General features: G+C 37.2%; 5 protein-coding genes across 5 annotated transcripts; 1 reads left to right on the top strand and 4 right to left on the bottom strand.

Annotated features, from left to right (window-relative positions):
- Positions 1–635: 635 nt before the first annotated feature.
- On the bottom strand, positions 636–914 carry PRCAT00004128001 (uncharacterized protein; the record flags this gene model as incomplete). Its single annotated transcript, XM_062954105.1, has 1 exon — positions 636–914. One exon carries the CDS (start codon positions 912–914, stop codon positions 636–638), a length of 279 nt encoding a protein of 92 aa, XP_062810842.1.
- A 1,006-nt stretch (positions 915–1,920) lies between these two features.
- On the bottom strand, positions 1,921–2,535 carry PRCAT00004127001 (DUF1773 domain-containing protein; the record flags this gene model as incomplete). The annotated part of the gene is made up of 1 exon (XM_062954104.1): positions 1,921–2,535. One exon carries the CDS (start codon positions 2,533–2,535, stop codon positions 1,921–1,923), a length of 615 nt encoding a protein of 204 aa, XP_062810841.1.
- A 300-nt stretch (positions 2,536–2,835) lies between these two features.
- PRCAT00004126001 (heavy metal translocating P-type ATPase) lies at positions 2,836–6,132 on the bottom strand (the record flags this gene model as incomplete). The annotated part of the gene is made up of 1 exon (XM_062954103.1): positions 2,836–6,132. One exon carries the CDS (start codon positions 6,130–6,132, stop codon positions 2,836–2,838), a length of 3,297 nt encoding a protein of 1,098 aa, XP_062810840.1.
- Positions 6,133–7,436: 1,304 nt separating this feature from the next.
- Positions 7,437–9,974, top strand: RAD53 (serine/threonine/tyrosine protein kinase; the record flags this gene model as incomplete). The annotated part of the gene is made up of 1 exon (XM_062954102.1): positions 7,437–9,974. One exon carries the CDS (start codon positions 7,437–7,439, stop codon positions 9,972–9,974), a length of 2,538 nt encoding a protein of 845 aa, XP_062810839.1.
- Positions 9,975–10,314: 340 nt separating this feature from the next.
- KIP2 (Kip2p) lies at positions 10,315–12,306 on the bottom strand (the record flags this gene model as incomplete). The annotated part of the gene is made up of 1 exon (XM_062954101.1): positions 10,315–12,306. One exon carries the CDS (start codon positions 12,304–12,306, stop codon positions 10,315–10,317), a length of 1,992 nt encoding a protein of 663 aa, XP_062810838.1.
- Between the last annotated feature and the right edge of the window lie 46 nt (positions 12,307–12,352).

Genomic DNA, 12,352 nt, shown 5'->3' with positions numbered 1-12,352 from the left:
AGGCTTTTTTGTCAGTATATTCATTTTTTTATTCATCGATGTGGACCTCTATTCTTTTTTGATCAAAGTGTTTTATGCGTGAAGTTACATTGATCTTTTCTACGAAGTCTCATTCGATTGGATTGAAAATTGTTGCTATAAAATTGCAGATATGGAACAAATAAGCATACATAAGCGAGTAAGAAGGGATCCTTTTCTGTCTAAAGATATTAAAATAAGAAACATTCTTGCAACTAATCCTATACAATGGCGCAAATACATATTACTGAGAAGATAGCCCATACTTATCGTTAATCAGAACGCAGAACAGCTCGTGGCTACTCACTAATACTTCTTCGCTGAGTAGATTTGCAGATGATCATCAGTACTTGAATATCATTTTTTCCATCCAAAAAGACAAGTTAGGTTATCTTTTACAACTTTTGAGCTGCTTTTTGAAATATATATATATATATTATTTGAGAGAACCATTCTCCCTTCTGGGATTGTAAACAATTATTACCTCTAGCTTAACAATTATTATCTTTAGCTTTACTTGCAAGTTCCGATTAAATTTCTTCCTGGATCAAACCTTCTTAATGAAAATATACGTTTTGTTTATAGCAATCTTTAGGACTATGTGACCTTCTCAGAGCTCAATTAATTTTAGCATTAAGTTCTGTCACTTTTGCATCCAACTCATCAATCTTAGCATATAAATTATCAAGCTTGACACCCAAGTTAGAATCCATATTATCGATTTTGGTACTGATGGTAGTTTCCATTCCATAGACTTTAGCGGTAAGATCACGGATGCTATCTATAATATTTAAATAGCCTGTCTCGAGAGTCAAAAATAATCTTTCTAAGTTCGGTAATATTTCATTAATCGATTGTGAATTAAGGGCCTCTGCCATATTCATGTATGCTCTCATGTTTAAAGATGTGTTTATTTTTCTTTATTCATGCAAAACTACCTCAATCGGTGGATTGAATCCTTTATATATACTCGTGCTTTTATATTCGTTTTGTGGACATGAATTAAGCACGATTTGAAAACTTAAGCGCTATGAGAGTTAATTGTAAAGACGAGATACTGAATATTGAAACGAGTAATTTTTCTGATATCATAATAAAAATAATTTTTGATAGTGGTGATCTACTTTGCTATGGAAATATAAGGACGATATATAGTGTAACAGGCTCTAAATACAAAGACTCCAGCATGTCGGGGATGCCAATCACTTAAATGTTTCAGAAATTATATGTAGATTTCTCCAAAACTCTACCAACAATCTTCAAAAGTCAGGCATTTGATTCGTCAATTTCTTTGGTTTTATTTATCTTTTGCAATCTTCTCCAAAGCTGGATATTTTGTGTCAATGAATTTTTCAGGCTTTGACTGGCTCGGCTTGTAAGTCCTTTATTTTTTATTGAGAATTAAGATACATATTTAAAGGATAAAGAGAGGACAGCCTCCTTAATTTTGTATCTGTGAGCTCTTCACTTTCGTATATGTCTACTTCAGATTACACTCGAATGGCCTAAATATCTAAATTCAAGGATTCATATATATATATATTTTACTGTGTGAATCGGACATCTAAGTTCATAGTGGCTTTTTTTTTCTTGAACGGTAAAGCGTTACGAGAAGAATTAACATCTACTATTGTAACTCATTTCACGTCAAATAGTATTATTCACACTCAGACCAATGACTTGGGTGTGTAAGAAACTAGGGTAAATTGATTTGCACAGTAGCGAACATCAGGAGGCTTTCATTCAAAGTTTTACGGCTTGATATGAAGCCTGGGGTCATATGGCCAAACACGTAGTGCATTAATTATTCTCCAGAACCCCCTCAATGGTAAAAAAAACAACGTATATTCCGATAGCTTGAGTATTCTTCTCGTTTGAAAAAGGAGCACTCTTTCGCATCCTCTACTTAAATTTAGAAAAACAAAAACTAGAGTCTCCCCAACTACTTATCCCCAATGCTTTCCGTAAACTATGTTTCCATTTGTCCAGAGTCTCCTCATCATGGAACACATGATACAATTCTAAATACTTTTCGCATTGATCCTTGCTTATCCTATCAATTTCTTCGACTGAATTAATTGGTGGTAAAACTTCCTTTAGATAATCGGCTTTTTCACCACTTTTTAAAAACGGAACTGGTTCAGCTTTGAATCCAAAACTCCTTCTGGTAGCGTTTAGCCTTATTGCAAGATTGTACTCGGCCTCTAAATTCCTGAAACTCTTCTCTGGTACAAAGATTTTACTTCCACCAGGTATAGATGATCCCTGTGTAGTAGCAACTGGACTTAATGTATCGGATGGGGTGCTTTCGACCGTTGTGCTGTCGATCTCAGTCTTCATATTATCAGAATTATCTGTAGCAAAGTCATCAAACTTGCTTTCTAGTTTGTCAAGTGTGCATTTTATTTCGCCCACATCTTCAATTATTTGGCGTAACAACTGAATACTAGAAGCATCTATCTTTTTTTGAATCAATTCTTCTATCTGTGACACTGATAAACTAGCAGCATCCGTCATCTTGATATCACCTTCGGTATCTAACTTGCGCCTTTATCTGATATCTTTAAAATAGCTAGCGTTCAAGCTACTTATATATCTCGGAGAGAAAGCTCTCATGCCCCCCTTGAATACGGTTGAAGCATGTGCGGAACAAAAAAACATAAGGTTGCAAATTATTACCTTTTAAAGCTTATGATTGCTTGAACATACTTTTCAATTAACATATCACGCGAAACATCACGTGACTATGAATATGTACTTTACTATTTTTAAATTAAGAATACAAAGTGAATAACAATTGCAAAAAAAATAACAGGTTCATACCTTCTGCTTCTTCGACCCTGTCCAGAGACTGAGTGCTGCGAAGATGACTGGAGCGACACTAACAACTTCACCTATACCGGCATATGCAGGAGCAATGTGGAATTTCACAAATGCTCCAGAAGCAAGCAAAATTGCGAAGATATTATAGACAAAAGACCAAACAAAATTGAAAATTATTCTGTGGATCGACCGTTCAGAAATAGAAAGAAATTCGAGAATGCCATCCAATCCTCCCAATAAAATAACATCAGCAGTAGCTCTGGTAACATCGGAAGCAGAACCGATTTGAATTCCAACATGTGATTGCGCAATAGCAATTGCATCATTAGTCCCATCACCGCAAAAGAGAACTTTTCTATTGTTTTTAATAAGATTCTTTACGTAAATCTGTTTTCCAGAAGGAGAACATCGAGCACGAACATTACTGGACAGAATCCCAGCCGCTCTTGCAACGTCTTCAGCAACTTGTGGATTATCACCAGTTAAAATATGACAAGTTATATTTTTTCGTTGAAGCTCCTCCACGACAGTGGTTGCATCATCACGAATATTACTTTTCAAACAAAAAATAGCGACAAGCTCGCACTCCACGCTAAGACAAACAAGACTAAAGCCCTCTTCTAAAAATCCAGCAACTTCAGCTTGTTTGTCAACCTTCAACCAATACGGATTGCCAAATTTTATGTCAAATCCTTTCCACCGACATTGAATGCCAGAACCTGGAAAAGATTGAGTTTCTTTCACTTCGAAAAGCTTCAAATTAAAGTTCAAGTAAGCAGACACAGCAGCTGAAATAGGATGCTCATTGTCTTTGGTCAATGCTTTTACAAGCGAGAGAGCATCAGTTTCTGATACTATGTTGCTCGAAAAAATCATTTTCTTACAAACCTCCAAGTCATCTTTTGTAAGAGTCCCAGTTTTATCAAATACAACATCCGTAATCTGACAGCCGTTTTCCAAGATGCTCGATTTTCTGATGATAACACCTTTCCTCGCTGAGACACCGCCTGCAACTATTAACACCATTGGGACCGCAAGTCCCAAAGCACACGGACAAGAAATAGCTAATACCGCGATGCCATAGGTCAACGCTGACGCAATGGCCCCACCAGCGCTTTTGTCTCGAATCCTCAAATTGACAGCGACCCAGATAATAAAGACAATAAGACTAACAGTGAATATAACAGGTATGAAATAACCCGCCACTGCATCAGTTACATCTTGAATGCGAGGCTTTTCGGCCAATGCGTTTTCCACCAAGTCAGTAATGTCAGAGACGCTATTTTTACCTGGTAGACGACTTGCTTTAACTTTTAGTGTGCCAGGGCCATTAATTGTGCCAGCAAAGACCACATCTCCGGCAACTTTAGGAGCTGGTAATCTTTCGCCTGTAAGCATAGACTCATCGGCCATACTTTGACCACCGATGACTTCGCCATCAGTCACGACGCGACAGTGAGCTCGCACAATAAATACATCGCCAAGCTCTAACAATCTAGCGTCTATCTCTCTTGTTTTGTCGGATGATTCAAGTAGTATAGCAACTTCAGCTTGAAAGGAACGCAAACAAATGGCTGATACAACCTTAAATTTAGTAAGCGTGGTCAAAAATCTTCCAAAAAATACCAAGGTGATTAACAACGTGCTAGTCTCAAAGAAACTTTCTGTCTCCAACTTATAGCCCACATGCGTCAAGATAAATGCAATGACAGAATAGCCGTAAGCTGCAGTGAGACTGATAGCAATCAACAAGTCCATCTCAAGAACTCGACTATAAAGCAAAGATTTTATTGCCGGGATGTAGAATTCAGGTACTGCGATGCTTTGTACTAATGTTCCGAGAACAAGAGAGATAATAGACCGCTTGGAATATGGCAAAGTATTAGAAAATTCTAAAACAAGAACAGGAATTGTTAATATGGCACAAGCAATAGTCTGCCATAGCTTACCCAAGAGCCTTTTTCTATTATCAACCAAGGATGAATCACTACTTAGTTCAGCGAGAGATGAGCTGGGAAGGCGAGATACGATTGCTCTTGCACCAATGATGGTTGGATCGTAATAAACTCGATAAACCAGCTTGTTGATCCTTTCAACAGATAGAACTAGACCTTCAAGTTTCTCGTAAATTTTGACCTTTAAAGGGTCAATTTTTAGATCCAAGGTTTGTGAATTTTTTTTAATAGTAGAAATTTTGAATCCAGTCTCCTTCTGAATACGAGATGTGATATCTTTCAAATCCCACACATCAGTGTCAAAGTCGAAATCTGCAACACCAGTGACAAAGGTTACATGAATTGATGAAACACCATCAATATTTTCTAAAACTCGAGAAAGTTTTCTGGCACAGCCAGTACAAGTCATGCCAGCCACATTGAGGCGAACGTGTTGACGAGCACTTTCTTCCTCCAAGTCTGCAATCTTTTTTCTCTTTCTTTTCTTCAAAGAGGAAGTGTCATTATCACGCTTAATCTCCTTCAGTGGACAATCTGAAGGATTGCCTAGGTCAGAGCTCACTTCCTTTTCGCAACAAACTTTGCTACAGCTTGACTTCTTTGGGTCATCACATTCATCTCGCGCTGTGTGAATTCCCTTAAATCGTTGCTTCTTAGAATTTTTAGTGGCGATCCCACAACATCTGTCTAGACGATGTATGAATTCACGACAGATACATTTACCTAATTCAATTAACAAACTATATTCTTTCAATGCTTGTTCAAGATGAGTAGCGCAAGCGACGTTTGATCTTTTTTGCAAAGACCCATCTTGTCCCGTAGGCTCATCATCTCTTTTCATTTTTGTCAAGGGAAGGTTTTCATCAGAAAAAGAACATTCTGATCTACTCTTGGTTTGAACGCTAATAGACAGATTGGCAGCAAAAATTGCATTAACCTCACTTTCAACCTCAGCACCTTTCTCCGTAGAAGAACAAGCAATTTGACATTTATCCTTCATAATACTCGTCTCATTTTCACAGCAAGAGTCTTTACAGTTCTTAGTTTTCGGCGGAAGATGTGTTGAAGCTTCCTTAGGGGAAGAAAAACTCAGGCAACCAATGGTACCCTTTTCACTCTCACATAATTTTCCACTACATTTGTCAGATGAGTTAATAGCAGAATACATACTATTGACATCGTCCTCGTACTTTACAATTTTGCCAGGACATCCTTTTCTTCGCCTTTCAATATTGTAGGTTTCACTAATTAGTGAGTCAACAAAACTCTCATCTGGAAGCCCATTATACTCCACCCTGTTGTCCAAATTCTGCGTAACTCCCTTTAATGAGTGCATCTCATAACTTGTACAACCAGATGTTTCGCAATTAATATTTGCAATTTCATGAATACAATTCACTTCAATTGAGTTAGTATTTATCAAGGTGTAAATACATAAAAAATAATATCATACATGTACATTTACCTTGGCCGCTGCCACAATCTTCACAGCATCCACTACTTGATAATTTAGAAGACTTCATTTCAATCTTTCAATTATTGTTTATGACTGCTGATTAGATTTTAAAGGATAAGATTTATATTCAGTCAGGTGATAATCTGTTCAAAAGTTTATAAGCGACTGAACCGTAGCTGTCACGTTCTTACAGAATTACTTCTGCTCTGCTTCTAACGAATTTTGCAAGTATAAGATAGGAAGTATATCATTGAAAACAAAACTAATAGCCTAATAGCCTAATAGCTTGTAGAAGTGAGTAGTAGTTCTTCATGAGTTTGGCTTGAAAAGCTTCAATTGAAGACTCATTGTGCACAATATCTCAACTTTTGATTCTTCTTCTGCTGGAGTTTAACCTGTATTTGTTAAAAAGAGAAAAAGCTCTTATAGTGGGTATAGACAGTCACCCTTCTCCGATTAAGGTTCATAGAGAAGAAAAAAGTGCGATAGTGACTATAAATTGAGCAAGATAACGTTGATATTCAACTCACAAATACACAACTCTGTTTTTTGTCGATGCTAGCAACAGATCCTAGACTACTATGCACACATAAATTGCTGAGAAAGTAGTCTATACTTGTACTTTGCTTAGAACGCAGAACAGCTGGTGCATATTCACAAATGATTCTTCTACTATTGATTTAATTTTGCCCAGAATATGTGCACCAGAATATCCCCAATACGCTAGGCATTGTAAACGAATTCTCATCTCTATCTTTGTTTTCAGATTCCAGTTATATTTTGAATCGAATTATGGATTTGGCACTTGAGATACTTTCCAATTCATAGACTTCAGTGTTAGAGTACTGATACTATTCATTGCTTAAATAGTCTATCTCGAGAGTTAAAAACACATTTTCTAAATTATTTAAAATTTCCTTTGAAGATCATTTGAAGACTTATATCCACTGCTTAGTACAAAAGGAAAAAATGGGGAAAGAAAAATCATTAAGTTGCAAATTATCACCTTTTAAAGCTTGTTTCTGCTTAAATTTACTCTTCAATTTTCATATCACGTTCCTCATCACGTGATATAATAATTGACTGTTTACACGGCTTACGCGTTAATTCATCTTCGTCTGAGTGGGATATCGGAGCTCTTTCATGAAAAAGTGAGTGTCAAGGCAACAGCTTTTAAGGTCTTCATGGAGTATACGCAAGCGACTCAGACGCAACATACTCAGCCTACACAGCAGTCTCCTGCTACTCAGACCCAAGATTCAGACATCAATAAAGATCGAATTTGTCAGTTGATATGCACAACAGGTCAATATAGTAACTTTGATTTGACATCAGGCAAGGATACTACAGAGAAGGATAAAACCACATGGGTCTTTGGACGAAATCCTGAGTGTGATTTAGTATTGACCACGAGCACTAGACTCTCCAATAAGCATTTCAAGCTATGGTTTAACTCAAGCGACAAAACTATGTGGATTCAGGATACATCTACCAATGGTACTCATTTAAACAATAATAGATTGGTCAAGGGCTCTAACTATATGTTGAATCAAGGAGATGAAATTTCTGTCGGATTGGGAATACCGAAAGATGTGGTGAGATTTGTAATACTTTTTTCGGATGCTTTTAACCCTTCAAAACTTTCAAATTCAATCAATGGATCTAATAAAGATCAAGGCATATATAAAGATTTCATAATCAAAAATGAAACAATTGGACAAGGGGCATTTGCAATAGTTAAGAAAGCCGTGGAACGTTCAACTGGAAAATCCTATGCAGTGAAAATAATAAATAGAAGAAAGGCATTAAACACTGGCGGTGCAATGGTGGCCGTAGATAGAGAATTATCAATTTTAAGGCAATTGAATCATCCTAATATCGTCGCACTAAAATCCTTCTATGAAGATCTAGATAACTATTATTTGGTAATGGAATTGGTTCCTGGTGGTGATTTGATGGATTTTGTAGCTGCCAATGGTGCTATCGGTGAAGATGCAACTCAGGTAATAACTAAGCAAATTTTAAAGGGTATAACGTACGTGCATAATATGGGAATTTCTCATCGAGACCTTAAGCCAGACAATATCCTTATCATGCAAGACGATCCAATTTTAGTGAAAATAACGGATTTTGGATTGGCTAAAATTAGCGATAATTCAACCTTCATGAAGACTTTTTGTGGAACTCTAGCCTACGTCGCCCCCGAAGTAATCACTGGTAAATATGAATCATCCCAAAGTGATCCTATGAGTAGCAAATATTCTTCATTAGTTGATATCTGGTCGCTAGGATGCCTCGTTTATGTTCTCTTAACGAGCCATTTACCTTTTAATGGCAAAACTCAAGCCCAAATGTTTCAAAAGATAAAGAAAGGCGAATTTCACGAATCTCCACTAAGTTCTTACGAAATATCCAAAGAAGGTAGAGATTTTTTGAGTTGTTGTTTACAAGTCGATCCCAAAGAAAGAATTACTGCTGAGGAGGCTCTTAAACACCCATGGCTAACTGGTGTTGACGATGACTCCCAAGCACTGCAAGGCCTTTTGAGCTTGTCCCAATCTCAATCGCAGCAATCACGTAAAATAGAAAATGGAGTTCCAATTAAGGCACCTATAAGCAAGATAGACGAAGACATTATGATGAGGCCCCTTGATAGTGACAAAAATAGAAAATCTAAGGCTAATAAAAATTCAAGCACGGCATTTAAAGTTCCAAAGAGAATCGTCCCTTTACCTCAATCGCAGCAACCAGCTTCTCAAAATACTCTTGATAACTCAAAAAGGAGAGTTCCTTCTACCATCGAGGAAAACTATTCTAAAGATGAACAGATTAATTCGAAAAAACATCATTCGGACCCATCCATTGAACTCAAAAGAAAGAAGCAGAAAAGCACAGCTTCCACTAGTGTTGCTAACGAACATGTATTCGAAGGCATAGAAATGAATAGCAGAGATAAGAGACATGAGGAAGAGAAGAGTGAAGGCGTTAAATCTATCAGCATTCCCGATAGTCTAGAAAATATCCCTGAAGACACATTTATTATTTTAAGGCCATTATCGGGATCTATATTTCAGGACCCCATCTATCTTCGTCAGGGAGTTAACCCTTATGCGGTGGGGCGGAATGAAACATGTGATACTTACATCAATGATGATAGAATGTCTAAGATACATTGTTTGTTCAGTAAAAAAAGACATCCAGTATCCAGCGTATCCATTTATGAGAGCCCTGCTCATTGTCTTGATGATATTTGGCTTCTAGATATCAGTACTAATTCTTGTCTAGTGAATGGTGTTGTTCTCGGGAAGGGACGCAAAGCGCAACTTTTCAATGGTGATAACCTTGAATTCTTTAACGATGAACGATCCCAGGAGCTGATGGGATTCAAGGTAGATATCAAAGACCCGACCGGTCTATTTAATGGGGGCGAGAGACTTCCAGATATGGACAGGAGATTTGTTAATGTATTGAAGCAAGATGCTGCAGACTTCAAGCTAAAGCCAAGGCCTGTGATGGATCATTTAATGAGCTCTCATAGCTCTGTTCTAGAGGCTCGCAACAAACGTATTTCCAATGGCCCACAAATTGGAGGAAACTTTAATCCTCAATTGAGACAGCAGCGAAAAAATTATGACATTAATAGATCCCCCCTGAAGAGCCAAAGTTCAAAGAGAGCGAACCTCCAGGTAGAACAGCTGCGTCCAACGAATTCTTGGATATAGCTCTAGAGTGGAAGTCCATTAGTCTAATTATTTTACTTTATTAATATCCTCCTCAGTCGTGTCCTCAAATATGGAGAAGGGATCTGGTGTTTTTATGGGCTGGTTGTTGCTTCATGAACTTGTCTACATACTAATCGATTCTCATCTTCTATAAACTTCTTCGAACAGGATAAGATAGGACAGTGCAGGGCACGTACTAGCTTGCAGATTCCTCTGTTTTAAGTTATTTCGAATTATAAATAGCGCATGACAATCTACAAATAGATAACTAGATAATAATTCATTTCTCTTGGACATTATGATTTTAGATAAATCAGTTGATAATTATTGAATCAGTAATTCAATTGTGGTTTCTAAACGATCCGGATAACATATTCTCCTTGTCTATAGATGCTAAAGGAATGCCAGCCGCGAGCTTTTTTTCTTTGACTTCGTCCGAGCCTGCGGAATTCATTGAATTGGAATCCACCAAGCGACGCAACTTACTTGTCTTAGTCAAGCTTCTAATAATAAGCTCCTTATCTTTCAAGAGCTCTTTCAAATGCCAAATTTCACCCTCTTGATCTTTTAAAGCAGCTTCCATATGTTTGTCAGTGATCCCACCTTGAAAATCTCTTACTATCGATTCTGAATTCTCATAATTCAACTTTTGAACCTGAAGGGTTTTGATTTGGTTTTCTAGACGTGACGTATATGTTTTGTACTCTTCCATTTCATAGTGTACTCTTTTATAGAAATTTTCTAAATTAGCCATCATCATTTGCAGGGAATTTCTTTCTATTCCCATACCTAAAAGATCATTAAGAGAATGATTTTTTAATATGACAGTCTCTGTTTTCTGTAAGTCAGTTAGTCTAGTCAAATGCTCAATTTTTTCATTCAAGACTTTATTTTCAGCCTCCAATTGGGTCATTTTCTCTAAATTCATAGGTGGATTACTGATATTTGTAGCACCTGGAGTATTCAAGCGGAGCTTATTAAGTTCATGCCTTTGCGTGTCTATAATTTTACGCATTTCCTCTATCACAGACTCATTCTCTCCAAAGTTTGAAGATTTGTTCTCTTGTACATTCATGATAATATGCTTTGCTCTTGCTGCAAATCTCAAAGTATTATAAGTTTCTGAGACAAACTGCTGATCGCCTGCATTCCCTGTCGGGGATCCTAAGTGTATTGTACATAATATCAGTACTAAGGATGCTCCAGAAAGCGCAGGCTGAAGCAATCTGGTTAATTTTGAATCTCTGTATGGAATATGCTCAATTGATGTCGGGCTACCATTTCCTGAAGAGATAACAGATAGTTTATTTATAACAGTTGACAAAGCCAACAATGACTTGTTAATATATGATCCTTCTTTCCTTCTTTCTATACTTGATGTTGCTTTTTCAGATCCAGCTAAATCACAAAGGGAAAGGGTAGAATACTGCTCCGTCCTGTTATTCATATCAGTAATCTTTAATTTTAACTGCAAAATAGAATGTGAGCGAGAAGATCTAGCGTTGAAATCTGTTGCACTTGTCTTTCTATTATTATCCCCTTTTTTTATATAATTTAAAAGCTGCTCTTTATTTTGAATAGTTGGAGTCAGAATCCCAACTATTCTCGTTCCATAAATTTGATCATCTCTAATTTTTAACTCGGCAGACGTAGCGTTAAGCAAGTCAATTATTTTCTCATTATAAATTTCCAAGTAATTCACGCTCAAAACGTAATTCTTTGAATAAGCATCTGATTCAATCTGATTATATATGTCTTCGATTGCGAGCCTGACAAAGCCGGGTTCATTTTCATCACCTTTCATGGAAAATGTCTTACCGGAACCCGTCATACCATATGCGAAAACAGTGCCATTGAAGCTCCCGCTCATGAACTTCTGAACAATATTAGAGCAAGATCTATTGTAAACGTGTCGATTGGTATTAGATTCATGAGGTGCAAACACGTTATCAAACTGGAATGAACTAGAGTCATGATTATTGAAAATGGTGTTTGTAAATTCATCTATTTTCCAAACGGAAGTCTGGCTAGCACTGTGTGGGTTTGGCCTAACGGAGACACTTATAGATCCACTGTAAGGCTCATTATGACCGAATCCAGATGATGATGGAGTTGATGGCCGACTTCCACCCAAACTACCCATGGCAGAGCCTGGTCTTGATCTAGTTTGTCTTGGTGAGCTTGGTCTTATCGTTCTTCCAGAAGGGGGCTTTCTTAATTCCGTCATGCTCACTCGTGGCCGCGGTGTCTGCTGTTGAGGTGTCGTAAGTCCTGCTGTCAGAAAGTTTGACATTGAGGACTTTGATCTCAACGGTGTTCTTTGACGAGACATAGTTCAAAACGTTTTTAAGAAAAAAGCCTTCAGTTATGTTTTTCGT

This window comes from Priceomyces carsonii (assembly GCF_900007245.1).
Source record: "Priceomyces carsonii strain CBS4050 genome assembly, scaffold: Debaryomyces_carsonii_scaffold_4, whole genome shotgun sequence".
NCBI classification, from domain to species: Eukaryota; Fungi; Ascomycota; class Pichiomycetes; order Serinales; family Debaryomycetaceae; genus Priceomyces; species Priceomyces carsonii.
This window is presented reverse-complemented; position numbering and strand designations above follow the sequence as displayed.